Here is a 17429-nt window from a genome sequence, read left to right on the forward strand (position 1 = left end):
TGTTTGCTTTCCTGAAGTTTCCATGCTAGCTGTAGAGATGGACAGTAAACCCACGAACAGTCAGTGATATGTAAGGAATTTAAAAATGAGAGTGATGGGTGGCTATTTCTTGTTATCGATTCAGGATACACCTCTCTGAGGATGTGCCCTTAAAAGCTGAGATAGAAATGTTAAGAAGCTACCAATTTCAAGATCAAAGGAAGAACGTTTCTGACAGAGGGAACAGCTAGTGTGCTCAAAGAAAAGATAAAAAGCCAATGTGGCTGGATCATGTTCCGGGAGAGGGAGAGTGGTAGGAGCCTGGATAACAGAGGTAGGCAGGGGCCAGATTGCAGAGGGTTTTATAAGCCCAGGTAAGAATTTGAACTTCGTTAGATGTTCAAAGGGAAACTGCTAGAGGGTTTTAAATAGGGAGATCACATGATCAGCTGTTGTGGTAGGAGTGGATGGGGATGAAGGGGGTAGAAGTGGAGACATAGTAGGAGGCTCTTGTTTTCACCCCAGCAAGAGACTAAGATGTGATAGTAGAGGCGGGGAAAGTGAGCTGATTCTTTGTATGTTTTGGAGGCAGAATCTGTAAGGACATCCTGATTGACACGGGGCTAGGAGTAGCTGGTGAGGGAAAGAGAGGACTCTAGGATAGGATCTAAGCTTTTTCGTTGACTAACTGGGTGGTGGTAGTGCCATTGTTATTGGAGAAGGGCATAGAGTCATTGGGTGCAGGGGAAACAAAGGTTCTGCTTTGTCCCTTTCACTTTGAAATGTCATTAGACATCTAAGTTGTGCCACATAGGCAAGAAATAATGGTGACTGTGGTAGTGGAGGTGGGAGAATAATGGAAGTAAAGTCTGTAGTTCCTGGTCTGTGGTTTAATTTATGTGTAGACAGTATTTAAAGCCCATGGGGCTGGATGAGGTCATCGTGGTCAGGGGTCAGCAACCTACTTCCACAGGCCAAATCTAGCTCCCTGCCTGTTTTTATATGGCCCAGGAGCTAAGACTGGGTTTTCCATTTTTTTAAATGGTTGAAAAAAAATCAAAAGGAATTGTAATATTTTAGACATATGAAAATTACATGAAGTTCAAATTACAGTGTTCATAAATAAAGTTATTTGGAAAGTAGCTACACTTGTTCATTTGTATATAGTCTGGCTGCTTTCACACCACAAGGGCAGAGTTGAGTAGTTGCATATAACTTGTAAAGCCTAAAATATTTCATATCTGACCCTTGACCATGGCATATGAAAGGAGAAGGTGGTCAAGGGACACATCAAGGTCATTTCAGCATTTAGTTATGTGTGGGCAGTCAAATGTTGAAGCGCATAAGAGGGAGCTTGATTTTTATGTCAGTTTTCTCAGTTACCTGCCAAAAAGTGAGGCTGGTGACTGGGGTTTAGAGAATTGAGCAATTGGGGGTCTATGGTAAGGAAGAACACATCTATCCTGTCTTTTCTGAGGTTTAGGGAGACCATGTGACTCATAAAATTAGTTTTAGTCTTTTCAAACTCCTTATATTTAAATAGCTTTTTGTCTTTGTAGTTGGCTCATCTTGACTGAGAGCAGGTAAGTGATGTACAAATTAAGTAACTATAGTTTTCAGACTAATACTTTTGGTACATTATTGGCACATGGCTTGTGCTCTGAGAGTTGTATGAAATATTTGGAATCAAGATTGCAATGAAAAATGATGAATATAGTATAGAAATTAATATAAAGCTATAGTTTTAGGTTTAAAAGATATAACAATTCAGTGCTTGTTCCTTATAAGGAAATGTAACTTGTAGAATGAATTTTATTCTGTAGAAATTTCCTTTACTATTCCATTTGCTTTAAAAATCTTTTAGCTACAGTAATGGATTAACATATGAGGGCTCAGAGTAGATGGTTTCAGTTTGTGTACATGTAAGAATACAATATTAATCAGTAAGTTTTCTTCTTTTGTAGGAACATACATTGATAGGTTCAGCAAATTCCCAGGATATCCAACTATGTGGAATGGGAATTCTCCCTGAACATTGTATTATAGACATCACATCAGAAGGCCAGGTTATGCTGACTCCTCAAAAGAATACCAGGTAATGGACTTTAATTAGTGTTAATGTCACCATAATTCTTCAGAGGAAGAAAGTACACTAGTTGAGGATGGTATATAGGACGTTTAGCCTTTATTTGCTTTTAAGTTTGCTTAAATGCTTTTAAGTTCACTTAATGAAGATATCCAGTTAGTTACTAAGACCTTTATATTTAACTTTTTATTATCTCTTAAACTATCCCTTCCTCTCTATACCCACTGCTGTGGCCATATTTAAATAAGGCCCTCATGAAATCTTGATTGGAACCCCTGCTGGCACCTTAATTTTTTTCCTGGTTCACTCACCATACAGCCAGATGGCTTTCACTGTTTTTGGTAAAGAATCACTTATATCTTTCCTGTTTGTCTCCTGTTACTTTGCATCTGCCAGTCCTTTGACCAGCAAGGAGTTCTGTTTGACCGTCAAGGTTAAGCTCTGTTATTATCTACTTTGGAGAGTTCCCTGCTGGGTCTAAATTAAGGGCCCCTGGTATATATTCCAGTGAGCGTTATGCTTCCCGTTATGTTAATACTTTAAGTTGTATTCTTGTGGGCTGTTAACCTTTATCATCCCATTGGACTTTGAATTCCTTGAGGACAGGACCTTTTTTTTTTTGTTCTCTATCCCTAGCATGTAATATAAGAATAGTATGTAAGTGCTCAAAAAGTAATGAATGAATGGTCATAATATTATATAAATTAAATGTTTGTCAGTTTGTTTCCTTACGCTGTAAAGCTGTTATATAACTGTTAATACCTATTATAGATGATCGTTAACTGATTTATACTGATCTTCCAAATGTTGACTATATGATATCAAAAAATCACTAGTAGCATCACTGGTTTCATTCATAAAGTCTTTAAGTATTAGGAAGCTGTCAAACTCATGGTAAGGATACAAGTGAGAAAGGAAAAGAGAGCAGAAGCTGGCCTGGCACTCCCAGCCAGGCCATGCTGTTCTCCTTTAGGCATAAATAATATCGCAGAATACCAGCCTCAGACAAGGCTACTCTGAGGCTGTGATAAAATAAGGCAAAGCAGGCAAAAACAGGTTACTGTGCCATACACGATATACCAAACACCCTCTCTTGGCCAATGTGGTTGACAGCTACTTCACTGATTACAACTTTATCCTTGTTCTAGTCTCCCTTCTATAGATAAGAGTTTTGAAATACCCAATTGTAGAATCACTCCTGCTTTCTGACACCATCCTGTATATCCAGAACCCTCTCTTCCTTAGCCCCTCTCCTAGGTTGTCCAGTTAAAGCCCAAATCCTGCAGCAAATCCTTCCAGCAGCCCCTTACTGAAACACCCCGTGCTTTCCGTGGTGTGTCTTCTCCCTCTGCACCAGTAATAAACCCAGCTTGTTCAGCTTCAGAAATGTTTCTGGTGGTCTTTGGTTGGAGGACATTGACGCGAGTTTTCCAAAACTCTAATTTTCACTTGTAAAGCTTGAAATTTACAATTGGCAATAAATACTCTCATTTCTTTTCCTTGAAGTAATAGGCTGGTTTTGTTCATTTTCGAGAGTGTCTGCCAACTACACAAGTCTGAAAAACCACTTTGTATATATCTTTTGCTCAAGACACTCATCATACTTTGGTACGCACTAACACAGTGCTTTTCGTTTACTTATCCTGTCACCTGAAATATTTAAAAAATTGTGTACTTAAGGCTTAAGATTTAATGAAAGTAATAATTTTTACTGCTTTGTCAAGGGTGTTCTCAAATGGAATATGTTTTTTTTCTTTTTTAATTATGAGTGCATGGCAGTGAATAATCTGGTGACTGCTGGTAATGTTTGATGCCACTGCCCTGATTTGTGTTAGAGCCCCAGCAGTTTCACTCACCACCAACACAACTGTCAACACAGTGGAAAAGGGCAGGGAACCTGTTAATGTTATTCTGAAAATAACTTTGATTTTGGGGACCCCACGCAGACCACACTTTGGGGGCAATTATTATATTCATGCTTTTATTTACTAATTATGGTTTAATTGCTGCACCTTTCAAACGTAAGCCTATATGTTTGCTTTTAATTAAACTTCTCATTGTATTTAAGGAATTTGTGTCATAAAGGCTAAAATATGCTAATTTTAGTAGGTTCTGTCTTGTCAAAACTGTATTTTTTGAGCTTGTGTTTAGAATAATCAGAGCATAGGAGTATAAAAACCAATTACTTTTAGTGTTTAAAAACCCATATGATGAGTGAATTCTAGATAGGGAGTAAGATTTTGAGTGTATGCACATAGATAAAAAATAACCTGTGTTATAAAGCCGGGTGAGTGCTTCAGGAATTTAAAGAAACAAAGTTACTATAGGCTGGAGTGATGAGCAGTGTTTACAGAGGGAGTAGAAACCAAACTGGACTTGGAGAGCTGAATGAGACTCGGGGGTGGAGAAGAATGGGAACCTTATTCCAGGTTGGAGGGCTGGTGTGAGCTTGGCTTTGGAGGAAGTCAGTCCTGTTTAATGGACAGAACAGAAGCCAGTTTTTTTGCAGAAGTTGAGAGTTTCACTAGAAGGGGAGAAGGAGGAGATAAAGAGGGCTTCCTTTTGTAGGACCTTTAGTGTCAAGTTAAAAAACTTAAACTTTACATCTTAACAAATGACTCATTCAGCAGCGGAGAGGCGTGATGATAGTGGTAGCCTAGGAATCTGTCTTATAGTGGTATGCATAATTTTCTATTTCTTTCCTGACCCTCTGGATTCTTCCTTAATATCCTTCTACCCATCCTGTCTTCTCTTGAACTCCATTGTCAAGATATGCAGTCAGGTGGACTTGATAAATCTTCTACATATTGGTAGGATATAGACATTTTTCTGTGTTATAAGGAGTTACAGAAGTATTTAACATAGGTCTCATGTACTGATATCTGTAGATATTTCTAGAGTCTAGTTGGTCGATTGGCTCTTTTTATCCATACAGGTGGGACATGCTTGTTTTAGTTGCAATGTATACTACTACTATCTTTTTATTACTGGCTGTAGTGGTTCCATATTTATTGCTTAATATGCTATATAACAAATTTAGAACTTTGAAAAATAGAGGATAATAATCTATTATATTTAGTACCATAAGCATTTTAGATAAATCAGCAAAGAAGTAAATACAAGTAAAATTCTCCAAGGGCAGGTTTTATTTTGGGGAATTGATTATTTTGTTTTTCCTAGTAATTAGATCTCTATGTATTGGAAAATTAAAGGTTAAAGGAGAAGATATGGTGATCATTATTTACATGTGTGACCTCTTGTCGCCACAGAACGTTTGTAAACGGCTCTTCTGTGTGCAGTCCCGTACAGCTACACCATGGGGACAGGATATTGTGGGGAAACAACCACTTCTTCAGGTAAGAGAGAGATTGCTGAAAATTATTCTCTGAAATAGAAGAACATATATTAGAAAGTAATATTAAAAAGTAGAAGGTAAAAACTCCATAAAAATTATACATTGTTTTGTGTATGTATGTTCATTTACTATATGTGTATTTATTTATTATGTATATGTTTGTTCACTATATGGTATGAGACAGAGGGACATATGAAGAATACACTCAGGAAAAATGCTGAGTTCACTTAGATATGTTTTACTTTTTCAATGAAAGATGATTATTTTGTCATCTGATATAAGAATTCATTAATTTTTTTCTGACATGCTTATCTGTATATTTGTTTATTTTCACGGGAAACAGCAGTGATTTTAGTTTCTTTATCCATAAAATAAGGTTCATATTTCATTTAGGAATGCTTTCAGTTGCAGGTAGTGGTAAACTTGACTGTAGTGGCTTAAACAGATGGTTTATTTCTCTGACAAAATAGGAAATTCGAAAGAAGATGGTTGTTGGCATTGGCTAAGCCTCTCAAAAATGTCGTGGCAGAAGTCTTGTCATTGTCTTGGCATTTGCTTATGGTCTAAAGGTGGCCATGCCACTCAAGGCATCAAAGCAGCATTAAGGCACACGTGAAGAAAAGGTTGAAGTGTGGTGGTACTAGCCCTGACTATTCTCTTGACTGAAAAAGCAGAAGTCTTCCCAGAGTCCCCAGCAACATTCCACTTATGTCTCATTTGCTAGAATTTGCCTCTTATTTTTTTTAAAGATTGGCCCTGAGGTAACATCTGTTGCCAATCTTTCTTTTTCTTGTTCTTCTTCTCCCCAAAGCCCCCAAGTACATGGTTCTGTATTCCAGTTGTAGGTCCTTCTGGTCCTGCTATGTGGGACACCGCCTCAGCATGGCCTGATGAGCCGTGCTGGGTCCCTGTCCAGGATCTGAACTGGCAAAACCCTGGGCTGCCAAAGTCGAGCATGCAAACTTAACCATTTGGCCACGGGACCGGCCTCTAGAATTTGCCTCTTAGCTTCAAGGAGGCTGAGAAAATCTCTGACCTGGACTGCATACATTATTTGCCATACACAGTTGATGTTGTGTTGGCAAGGAAAGGTGGGCTGGATATAGTATAAAATTAAAATCCTGGTCTATTCTTCTTCCTGTCGCTGGTCACTGTGCTTCTCATATCAAACTGAGTTTTCTTATATTTAATGGAGATCTTTTGCTTGTAGGCCAGTTGATATTTTGATTATTGAAGAAAGGGTAGAGGGGTACCAAAGTGTATGGGAAATATTTTTCATGTTTTTCCTTCCCAAACTAAATTGAGTGTAAATTGCTTGGCTTAGTATTCAGAGCCTTCATAGTTTTTTAAGTTGATCTTTCCACCAATATTTCTTAGAACTTCTGCTATACAAATGTTGTTTGTCCCCATGTTGTTGTACTCAATTTCTCCAGAGACTAGGGGAGTTTCCATCTCCACGTCTTTTCTCATGCTCTTCCCTCTGCCCTAATGCCCTGCTTTCTCCTTATCCTTTAAGGCTTGGCTCAGATGACTTCTCTCTGTCATCCATTCCATTATTATTCCAGTCTGAAGTGGTCCTCAGCTTTTCTTTCATACCTAGCTTGTAACAGTCTCAGGGCCTTGTGTCACTCTCTGTGTTGTAATTGTTTGCACACACATGTGTGTTTTATTTCTACCACTAGGATATAAACTCTTGGCATCCAGCAAATGTCCGTATTCAATGAATGGAATGAATATGTGCATATCTTTATTTGAAAAATAAGGTTCTTTCTTTCCCCCAAGACTGAATTTGCCTAAGAAGAAAAAGAAAGCAGATCGAGAAGATGAGGAACAGGACACCTCCATGAAGAATGATACCAGTTCTGAGCAGCTGGATGTAGACGGAGACTCCTCCAGTGAGGTGTCCAGTGAAATCAACTTCAATTATGAATATGCACAGATGGAGGTTACCATGAAGGCTCTGGGCAATAACGGTGGGCAGATCTGTTGTGCATTTTAAATCTTTTAAAGATGGTGGAGTGTTAAAAATATTTACAACTAAGACTTTCTAGATGTTAGTGAAAAAGGAAATCGTTATGGTTTTGTTCTCTCTATTATATTCTTTTGTGTCTTTGACTTTAATTTATTGTATTTATAAAAACTTTCATTCTTTCTACCTTGATAGAGAAATCACTGTAAACTTTGTACTCATTGGTAGAATTTCTCAGGTTTGAAACTTGATTGCCACTGGCTCATTATTGTAGTGGATTTCTGGAGCATTAACCATTATGCGTAGAACGTATAATAGACCTGCTCTTTCTCTGTTGAAGACAGCTTAGCATTTAATAGAATAGATAATATGTTAAACAATTGGAAGCAAAGAAAGCTAAGTTATTCCAAACTCTGTTTAAGAATCTTATTTTATTAATTACGATGACAAACAGCATAACGTAGAATTTGATGTATATCATGTTGTACAGTTACCGTTGTTCATTATTTAATTTTTAAAATAAAACTTGTTTAGATCCAATGCAGTCAATACTGAACAGCCTGGAACAGCAGCATGAAGAGGAGAAGCGCTCTGCCTTGGAGCGCCAGAGGCTTATGTACGAACACGAATTGGAGCAGCTTCGAAGAAGGCTGTCTCCTGAGAAGCAAAACTCTCGCTCCATGGACAGATTTTCTTTCCACTCACCCAGCGCCCAGCAGCGATTGAGACAGTGGGCCGAAGAGAGGTAGGTGGTGCACAGGGCCTCTGTCACAAGCGGAGCATGTGCTCAGCGCCTCGAGCCCTCCTTGGTAAGATACAGAAAGGAAAAATCTAGACATTACTTTAAAAAGAATTGTAGGAAAAGAAGAGCATCATAGCCAGGAACCACTTGGCATTGTCTTTTTTTTCACTTTTGAAAAAATGAGAATTGTTCATTTATATTGCTTTATTTAAAGCTGCCCATGTTAGGTGCTGCCCCATTTTTTGTTTGTATGGCTTTTGGATTTGAATAAACAAGTATTTATACTTAGAAGTCATACTTTATCATTATATTATACTTTAGGTTCTGAAGCTTGGGTAGATGCTTTTTAAAAAAGGAAAAAAAGGTGGTTATCTGGACTGATTAGCTCAGGTAGGTAAAGCATGGTGCTAATAAGATTCAGATTGCAAGTTTGATCTCCATCCGGGCTAATTAGCGTTGCACTAAAATGCCTTATCCATGGGTACTTAACTAACCTCTTGCTATGCAGAGTTTGGTCTACAGATAGACAGCGTCTCTGTCACCTGGAAATTGATAGAAATGTAGCATTTCAGGCCCCACTCCAGACCTACTGAGTCAAAATCTTCAGTTTATCAAGATCCCCAGGTGATTGTGTACACAGCCAAGTTTGCCAAGCACTGCCCTAATGGACGGCCAGCTTGTCACACAAGCGTGTGCTAGTGCTGATAATGTAGCCCAGATACAAGCGCGTGCATGGGTCAGTGTCGGTAATGTATTCCCTGTGTGCCAAAGATGGTTGTAAAGCTTGGTTTGCAGTTTGGCATTAACGTGTTATGTACTATATAATATTCTGATGTGCTGCTTGATGATTATCCCCTCTCTCTTTTTTTTTTTTTTAAAGAGAAGCAACACTGAATAACAGCCTAATGAGGCTGAGGGAGCAAATTGTTAAAGCCAACCTGCTGGTGAGAGAAGCTAGTTACATTGCAGAAGAACTGGATAAAAGAACAGAGTATAAAGTAACTCTGCAGATTCCAGCCTCCAGCCTTGATGCCAACAGGAAGGTGAGATTGCCGTTAAGGGAAAACCAAAGTTATCATTGGATAAACTGCTTTCTCTGTCACCAGTGTCAGTTAAACACCAGTGGGTCTGCCCTCATCCCTATCTACACCCTCTGCAGTCTAGATCCTTCCATACTTGTCCTCCTCTCTCGAGTAGAATTGACTTTTAATCCTCTGCCTTTGTTGCATATGTGTCCTTTATCCACTAGAAATATCCTCTCCATGCCCCTCAGCCCTACCAATGGATTTCGCTCAACTCCCTTTCTTCAAATCTGTTTAAATTGTTTCTGAGAAGTCTTTCCTGATGAATCTTCCCAAAGTGGTTTTCCCTTCATTCTGTACCACTCTACAGTCCCCTTCCCCCAAGTCAGATGTTTATTCTACTTATACATGTTATTTTCTGTTTGCTAATAGGTTGCTCTGCATAACTGTTCATTAGTTGTTTCATGTGTATATTTAAGATCACAAGTCTCTTTTTGATATAATGTAATAAGCTTAATAAAATGTAGGGGGAAAGTCCCATCAGTATCTTCTCTCCTTGCCATTCAGTTGCTTTATTTTCTTACTTAGGTTCTTTTCTAGCTCTTGATCATATTCATACTTAATTTTTGATGGATTAGGTAGAATTTTGTATTCAGATAAATATTTTGAGGGTGCTTGTGCTGTGTTTCTTCTGTGGCAGTGGACACAGCAGTTTTAATGTATCCTTCTTAGGTGTTCTGATTTGATAGCAAAGACCACATCTTTCCTTCTTCTATGGCATCATAGTATCAAGGTCAGTGTTTTGCACAGAATAGATACTTGGCAAATATCATGCGTAGTGTTTTTAGTAATAAAAGTGTTGTGAACATGATGCAGTGTTTACTTTATGGAGAATTGTCTTTCGATGTATATTCTGTGTGTTGTTTGAAAGATTTTACCCACTTAGAACTTTATTTTGCTCTTTGGTATTTTTACCAACTAACAAAGGTATTTTGTAGGGCAAACCATGGTTGCAATGGGACGCACAGACACATAACAGTAGAGGAAAGCCAATCTTAGGCACAGGGTTCAGGGCTCAGCTTCTTCTGGAAGACTGAGAAGACCATTCTGTAGTGTTTGAATTGAAAAAACAGAAATGTGAACATATTTTCCTCATTAAGCATGACCGTAGCCCTTTTCTGTGTATCCTGGCTTGTGCTTTGTTGGAAGGAGCAGTGCTGCCTCAGGGCAGCCAGGCCAACACCTAGAAGGGACTCACGTCACTTTGCGCATCTGTCTGCCCCAGACACCTGACATTGTGTTCATGGGGCTGTTTGTATTGCTGGTAGAGATGACGCACAGATGAGTGAGTCTTGGAGTTGAAGCAGCCGTTGTTAACAGACAGCTACTAATCTACTCTATTATTGATTTAATAGATTAGTATTTTCAGATTTCAGCCAGAGGAGCTGGACAAGGAAATATTTCCTAAGGAGATAGTTTCCTGACTCCAGCTGGATTTTGCACTCTTTTTTCCAACATACCTTTTTTTTTTTGTACTTGAAACTCTTATTTCGCTTAATGTCCTGTCCATGCTGTGAACGTTGTTGTTTATTCTGGTCCTTACTCCTGGTCTTGTACTCACCTCTCTCTGCTGATTTTTTTTTAAGGGCAGAAATTGCTTTTTTTCCTGTTTTTCCAACCCCTGTTGTAGTTGTTTGCAGGACAGCCAAGTCATGATGCTGCAGCGTGTTGCTCGTTGCTGTTAACCCCAGTTCTAACCTTCTCTCCCTGAACAGCCACTTCCTGCAGATCGCTAACGAAATCTTTGTGTTTATTCCCTAGCTGGCTGAGTATAAGGTAGAAGAGTCTTTACAGTATGTGAGAGAAGGGTAATTTTTGACCTTCAGAATTATAAAATCTTTGTTTCATTATGTAAATTCTTTTTATTTGGAAATGATTATAGGCAAGATATTAAAACAACATTGGTGTATTTCACGATTCTCTCAAGTTCTTAGTGGGCCTGTCAGAACAGTTGAGAAATTTATCCAGTAAATCTAAATTGATCAGCTAACTGATGGATGCATCTCTCTGGAGGAGGTGTACAGGGGCATTTTATTTTCTACTTTATGGTTTTAGGAAGTTTAAATTTTTTTCTACATTAACATAACACATTGCTTTTATAAACTGGAAAAACTTCAGTGAATACGATTTTTTCTTGAGGTGAAATTCACATAGCAAAATTAACAGTTGTAAGGTGAACAATTCAGTGACATTTAGTACAGTCACAATGTTGTACAACCAGCTTTTCTGTCTAGTTCTATATTGTTTTGATTTTAAATTCAAACTATGTATATTTGGAAATTGATATCATTTGTTGCCTCCCAATAAGTGTGATACTTTTCCCAGTTTACTCTTTTAAACACTTTGTGTTTTGTACCACATTAAGATACTACTTAGTCAAAAAATTTTAAAAATTGAAGCGTTTTTTTTCTCTTTGAACTGGATTTTATTTCATATTGTATAGAATTTTCTTTTTAAGGCAAAACTGTTGAGATTAAACCATGAAAAGTATGACTAAAAGTTGAAACTTATGAAAGGTAAAAGATGGTTTCTTAACCGTCTATCCCAGCAAAGTTTCCCTTACCATTCAGTGCTTATGACTCTTTCTGCCCACTGACGTTCTCTGGTCATATGATGGCCTGAGTAAAGTATTTTTGACTTCCCATTAAACATGGTCTAGTCTTTTGGATTCTAAATTTAAATTTACATTCAACTGCAATCAAAATTTAAATTTTAAGTATAATTGTTAAATTTAAGTATAAATTTAAATTTTGATTGCAGTTGGATATAAAGGCATTATAATTAAGCTTGTAAGATTTCTGGGAGGCTTTCTGGTTAACAGAATAAAAAATGATGGCAGTTTTACTTTCGGTTGATGACATTTGCCTGCTGGGTATAGCGTGTTCAGGGGTGGCCTCTGTGGTGGCTGTCTTTGTGTTTCACGTGGTCACTCTGACTGTCTTTACAGCGAGGCTCTCTTCTTAGTGAGCCCGCCATCCAGGTGAGAAGAAAAGGAAAAGGAAAGCAGATTTGGTCTTTGGAAAAACTGGACAACAGGTTGTTGGATATGAGAGACCTTTATCAGGAGTGGAAGGAGTGTGACGAGGATACCCCAGTAAGTTATTTGAAAAAAATTACTCACTTTGTACTTACAGAAGGAATCAAGCAGGAATGAACCTACCCATTTCAGGGAAGAATTGTTCATTTTTCCAAAATAGTAATCCTGTTTCTAGAATAATATTTATTTTAATCCTCTAAATTGTTCTGCTAATCAATAATTTTAATAACCTATTTTTCTGGCATCTTCTTTTTTCCTCTCTTTTTGTGTTCTCTGCATTTCTAGTAGAATCTTCTACATTCCATTCTGGCTTCTGTCTCCTGTACAGGACTGTGAATTTATTTAGGACCGACACCATGCCTTATTGTCTCTCTCCCCATTTCTCAGCACATTTAACCTTGGAAATAATAAACCTACAATACCTGTTTTTTGAATTGAACATCAGCGGTACCTTAATATTTATACTATAAGGAACACTTTTAAAGGTGTTTTGATCCTAAAGTGGATGCCATAGATCTATACTCTGATACTCTCTCCTCAGATTGCAGGTTTTCTCATTGAAGTCAGCTGTGTACTTGTACATATGTAAAATAGATATAAGTATTATGTATAATTTTACATATTTTCAACACTGCTGGTCCTGTTTCTACTTACAGTTGTTTACTTCCTTAGTCTCTTGTTTTGTAGAAATGTTTATTTTTTCTCATTGTCATCAGTAAAAATGACTTCTTATAGTTAGATGACATTTTTTTTTTAAGTTTTTTTTTTTTCATTTTCTTCTATAGTCCTCACCTCTTTCAACTTAGAAATAAAACAACATAAAAAGCAAATACAAAAAAGCAAACCACTGTCCTGTAAGGAGATCGCTCTTGTTGGCAGCAGTATGTCTAATGATTTGGTAGGAACAAGTGGAATAGATAGGAATGAAAAATGAAGAGTACTTTCATATACTCTTCTTCCCCTTTTCTAGTCAATGTATGTTGTTGTTCTATTTCTGTGGCAAGATTTCCATGTAAAGGAGAAGAAATGATAAAAGTAATGACGTGGTATTGGAATTGCTCTCTCATGGGTGTAGGATGCTGACCATCACTCTAAATGGGAATGAGGAAGAGTGAGTGTGTATGTCTGTGTGTGTGTGTATATAATACAGTGCTATACTTCAGCTAAGGTTAATGACTTTATTAGAGTGTGTCAAAAAATGGTAGATTGAATTTGTTTAAGTGATTTTCTGAAGTTTTATGTTCTGAATCGCTTTAAAGGTAATACGGTCTTACTTCAAGCGAGCTGATCCATTCTATGATGAACAGGAGAATCATAGTCTCATTGGCGTGGCTAATGTCTTCCTTGAGTCCCTCTTCTATGATGTGAAGTTACAATATGCGGTTCCCATTGTGAACCAGAAAGGAGAGGTTAGTTTTCTCTTCATATCTTGTATCCTGCAGAGAACGGTTTAAGAAATAGTAGAATGGTGATGTTGTTGTTACTATTTTTCATCAATAATGACAAGTGATATTTGTGTGTATTTTTAATACCTGTGTTTCCATACTGCTTTACGGTAATTATTCCAAGTACTTTGAGGGAAAGTAACATTAGCGCCTAAGCTTCTAAATTCTCGTATACCATTAACCTAACCACTTGACTCTGAAAGAGAGAAAGAGCAAAATCTGGAAAAAGTATCTGGTTTTCCCCGCAACATTCTAGGTGGCAGGTCGGCTGCATGTAGAGGTGATGCGAATCAGTGGTGATGTTGGGGAAAGAATTGCCGGAGGTGACGATGCCACAGAGATCTCCTGTGATAAGGAAACCCAGGAGAACAAGCTGGTATGCATGGTAAGTCCCAGTTTCATTTAGAATTAGTAGAAGTGTGGCTGATTTTGAGGACTGTGAGTATTTAGATGATAAATGTTGTGTTCTTTTTCAAATTTTGAAAATATCTGTCTCTAAATAAGTTTTCATTATTTGATATTCTAGAGAGCATATTTCATCATATATCCTGACGTAGGCAGGTACTTCCAGTGCCTTCCTCTGTGAAGTCTTGGATAAGTTGCCTTTTTCTCTGGTCTGTTCAGCTCCAAAACTGTATGAATTAATTTTATCTCAACTTCTCTACAGAGAAGCCCATTTTTTTAACACAAATTTCCTCCTTCTATTGGGCCTCTTGATTCCTGCTGCTGCTGGACATTTATTCCAGCATGGTCCTATTCCTAAGCTCCTGCCATGGGTTACTCTTCACACTGTTTTTCCACACATTCTTTGTTCCTCTTCACCCATGTGCCTTTGCTTATGCTATTCCTTCATGCCCTAATCCCAAACGCTTTTCTTTCTGCTCTTCACCCGCATGCCATTCATGAACTGTGTTGAGTGTTATCTGTCAGACATTGTGCCGGGTGCTGGGAATATAAAGATGAATAAGACAGGATTCCTCTCTCCTATGTAGAGTGTGTCTGTATAGGGGACACACAAGTGAACAGAAGACTCCAATATTGTGTGACCCAAATGATCTGAGAGAGGTAGACAAGAGATGTTCTGGAACACAGAGGAGAGGTAATTAATGAATTCGGATAGTAAGGTCTGAGGAAAATGTCTGGAAAAATGAGACTCAGAGTTTATTTGAAGGAGAGTGTGTTATGTAAAACTCTTTATCCGTGGGTGCTGTGGTATTTTCACAGGTAATTGCTAGGTCGAGGTTAGGTAGGTCATTACATTCTTGGATTCCTACCCCATCAGTGTTGGTGGTTCCACCTCTGTCACTTATTATGATAGTGAAAAAATCCTCTCATACGTTTCCAGACATACTGTAGTGGGCCAGTGTGCCATTGCTTGAGAATCACTGTAGGAATCAATTAAAAGGTTTTTGAGGAAGAGAAGTCAGAAAGGGGCATAGGAACAGTGTATGAAGGAGAAGGAGGCCATCAAAAGGTGAAGTGAAGGAAGCCTAAACTTAACTCTCCTTTCATAATCCATTCTAGGTCCAGTCCTGTGTCTCAGTAAGGATTTCTAGAGTTGAAGTTGATGTTGAAAGGAGTAAGTTAGGCATTAGCTGCAAGATATGGGGAAGCTAAAGCTGGTAGAGTTGGGCCACTCTCTGTAGGTCTTTGCACATATTAAGAAGGCCTTGGTTGTTTAAGTCAGTTACTTCAGTATGTGGGGGGGCAAATTCTCAATTTACTGAAAGATTAATATTTATTGTATCTTACTTGATTTCGGAACATTTCCTTTTTGAGGTTATGTGATTTTCAAAGATGGAGACATAAGCTTGATGACTCCATAATGGCCCATGTTAAAGCTTATAGACTAGTAAATGCAACTGCGTGAAAGATCAACTGTGTGAAAGTTCACCATTTAGTAAAGTAAGGTACAAAGATACCGTCTCAAGTGGGAAATTTATCTTTATTACTGAAAAAAGTAGTATATCCTGGGTAATGTGAGCTTTTTTTAAAAAAAAATTTGTCTAAAATGTCTTAAGATTTTTTAAATGAATGTATCAAACATATATAAATGTAGTGCGAAAAGTGTTCTTGATCCCCATTCACCCTCCTTTGACAATCATCAATTCATCTTGTTTCATTCATACACTCAAGCCGTTTCTATGCTCTCCCCTCCCCTTGGACATCATATTTCATCTATAAATAGGTTAGTATGTATCTCCAAAAGAAGAGTACCAAAAAAACCCGAACATAACTATAATATCATAATCAAAAAGCAATACTTTTTTTTTTTTTGCTGGGGAAGATTCACCCTAAGCTAACATCCATGCCAGTCTTCCTCTGTTTTTTAGTATGTGGGCCACCAGAACAGCATAGCTGCTAACAGAGAGGTGTAGGTCTGCTCCTGGGAACCGAACCTAGGCCACCAAAGTGGAGCATGCTGCACTTAACTACTAGGCCACCAGGGCTGGCCTGTAATACCTTCTTAATGTCATGAAATATCCAGTCAATTTCCTTGATTGTCTTGGGTTCTGACACTTGTGCTTGTGCTCACGTGCGCGCACACTCACTCTCTCACTCTCCCTCATGCATGCATGCTCTCTTGCATGCACACACTCTGGTTTTCATTCTCTCTTACCATACAATTTGTTGATTGTAGAATCTGGGTTGTTGTATTTTCTCAGTCTGGATTTTTCTGATTGGTGTTATTTAACATGTTAAGATATATTTGCTCTAAACTGGTGGTTAGATATAAAGATGGTACATGGGGGAGGAGGAGTAGCAGGGATGCTTTATAGCTGGTGATGTGTTCTTCCATCAGAAGGCGCACTGTGTCTGCTTCTCTTTTGGGGATGTTAGCAATCATTGATTATTACCTAGATATTTCATTTAGGAGTTAGAAAAGAGTGATACTATAATTCTGTCTTCCCTTCATTTGTTAGCTAGAATTCTTCTATACAGAGAATCTTCCATTATCAACGTTTTGTTATTCAGAGATAAAGTTTGTATAGGAAAGGCAAGGTAAATGCTCCATTCTCTCCCTTTATTTCTAATTTTCAAAATAATGAATTGATTTTCCTACTAATATCCAAAAGTGACCAGTGAGATTTTGTTTAGTCTTGATATCATTGTGATCTCTTGGATTTAAATGTTTGATATGTTTCGATCCATTGTATTTGTTACTTATGTTGAAGTTCAAATGCTCCCATCTTCAGCTGGCTCTTGAGTCGTTCTGACACAGCCCTAGCGCTCCTAGATTGTGGTGGCTTTCTTGCTTTCTGGTGTGATGAACATCCTGGTCTCGTCCTCTACATTTCCTGTCCCAGACCTGGGATCAGTCATGTCTCCAAGGAACCGATTCCTTTCAGTGGAAAGTGGTTTTTACATACCGTATTCTGAGTGTGCAATAGCCCTTTGTGTAAAAGGAGGGAGACAAACTATATGATGATAAACAAAACATTGGTGGAAAAAACAAATGAAACCAGCCTGGGAACACTTAAGATATTGTGGATGATGGGTGTTGCTGGCCCATTAAAGTCTGGATTTATTTTTCTGTGATAAAATAATTACATGCATATTAACATATTAGTATTTTCAATTACTTTAAATAAAGTTAGTGTATTTTAAAACCCCAAACAACATTAATGTCTTCTGATATTCCTGGGCTCTAGTATATTGAGTAGTGGCAAGTTGAAGTCTGTGATATTCTGACACCTTGTGGTGATTTTGGTTTCTGTATGTAAAAGCTCAAA

At 37.9% G+C, this 17429-nt stretch overlaps 1 protein-coding gene across 2 annotated transcripts in view; it reads left to right on the top strand.

The window, feature by feature from the left end:
• Positions 1 to 17429, top strand: part of KIF13B (kinesin family member 13B) — a 183157-nt gene that overhangs the window by 99141 nt on the left and 66587 nt on the right. For both annotated transcript variants that reach the window (XM_044766906.2, XM_070505112.1), the window contains exons 14-21: positions 1944 to 2074; positions 5335 to 5421; positions 7203 to 7393; positions 7924 to 8134; positions 9012 to 9174; positions 12161 to 12307; positions 13510 to 13659; positions 13952 to 14080. In XM_044766906.2, the coding sequence (XP_044622841.2) occupies positions 1944 to 2074; positions 5335 to 5421; positions 7203 to 7393; positions 7924 to 8134; positions 9012 to 9174; positions 12161 to 12307; positions 13510 to 13659; positions 13952 to 14080 (1209 nt within the window). The remainder of the gene's footprint in view (positions 1 to 1943; positions 2075 to 5334; positions 5422 to 7202; positions 7394 to 7923; positions 8135 to 9011; positions 9175 to 12160; positions 12308 to 13509; positions 13660 to 13951; positions 14081 to 17429) is intronic.

This window comes from Equus asinus, chromosome 3, assembly GCF_041296235.1.
Source record: "Equus asinus isolate D_3611 breed Donkey chromosome 3, EquAss-T2T_v2, whole genome shotgun sequence".
Lineage (NCBI taxonomy): Eukaryota > Metazoa > Chordata > Mammalia > Perissodactyla > Equidae > Equus > Equus asinus.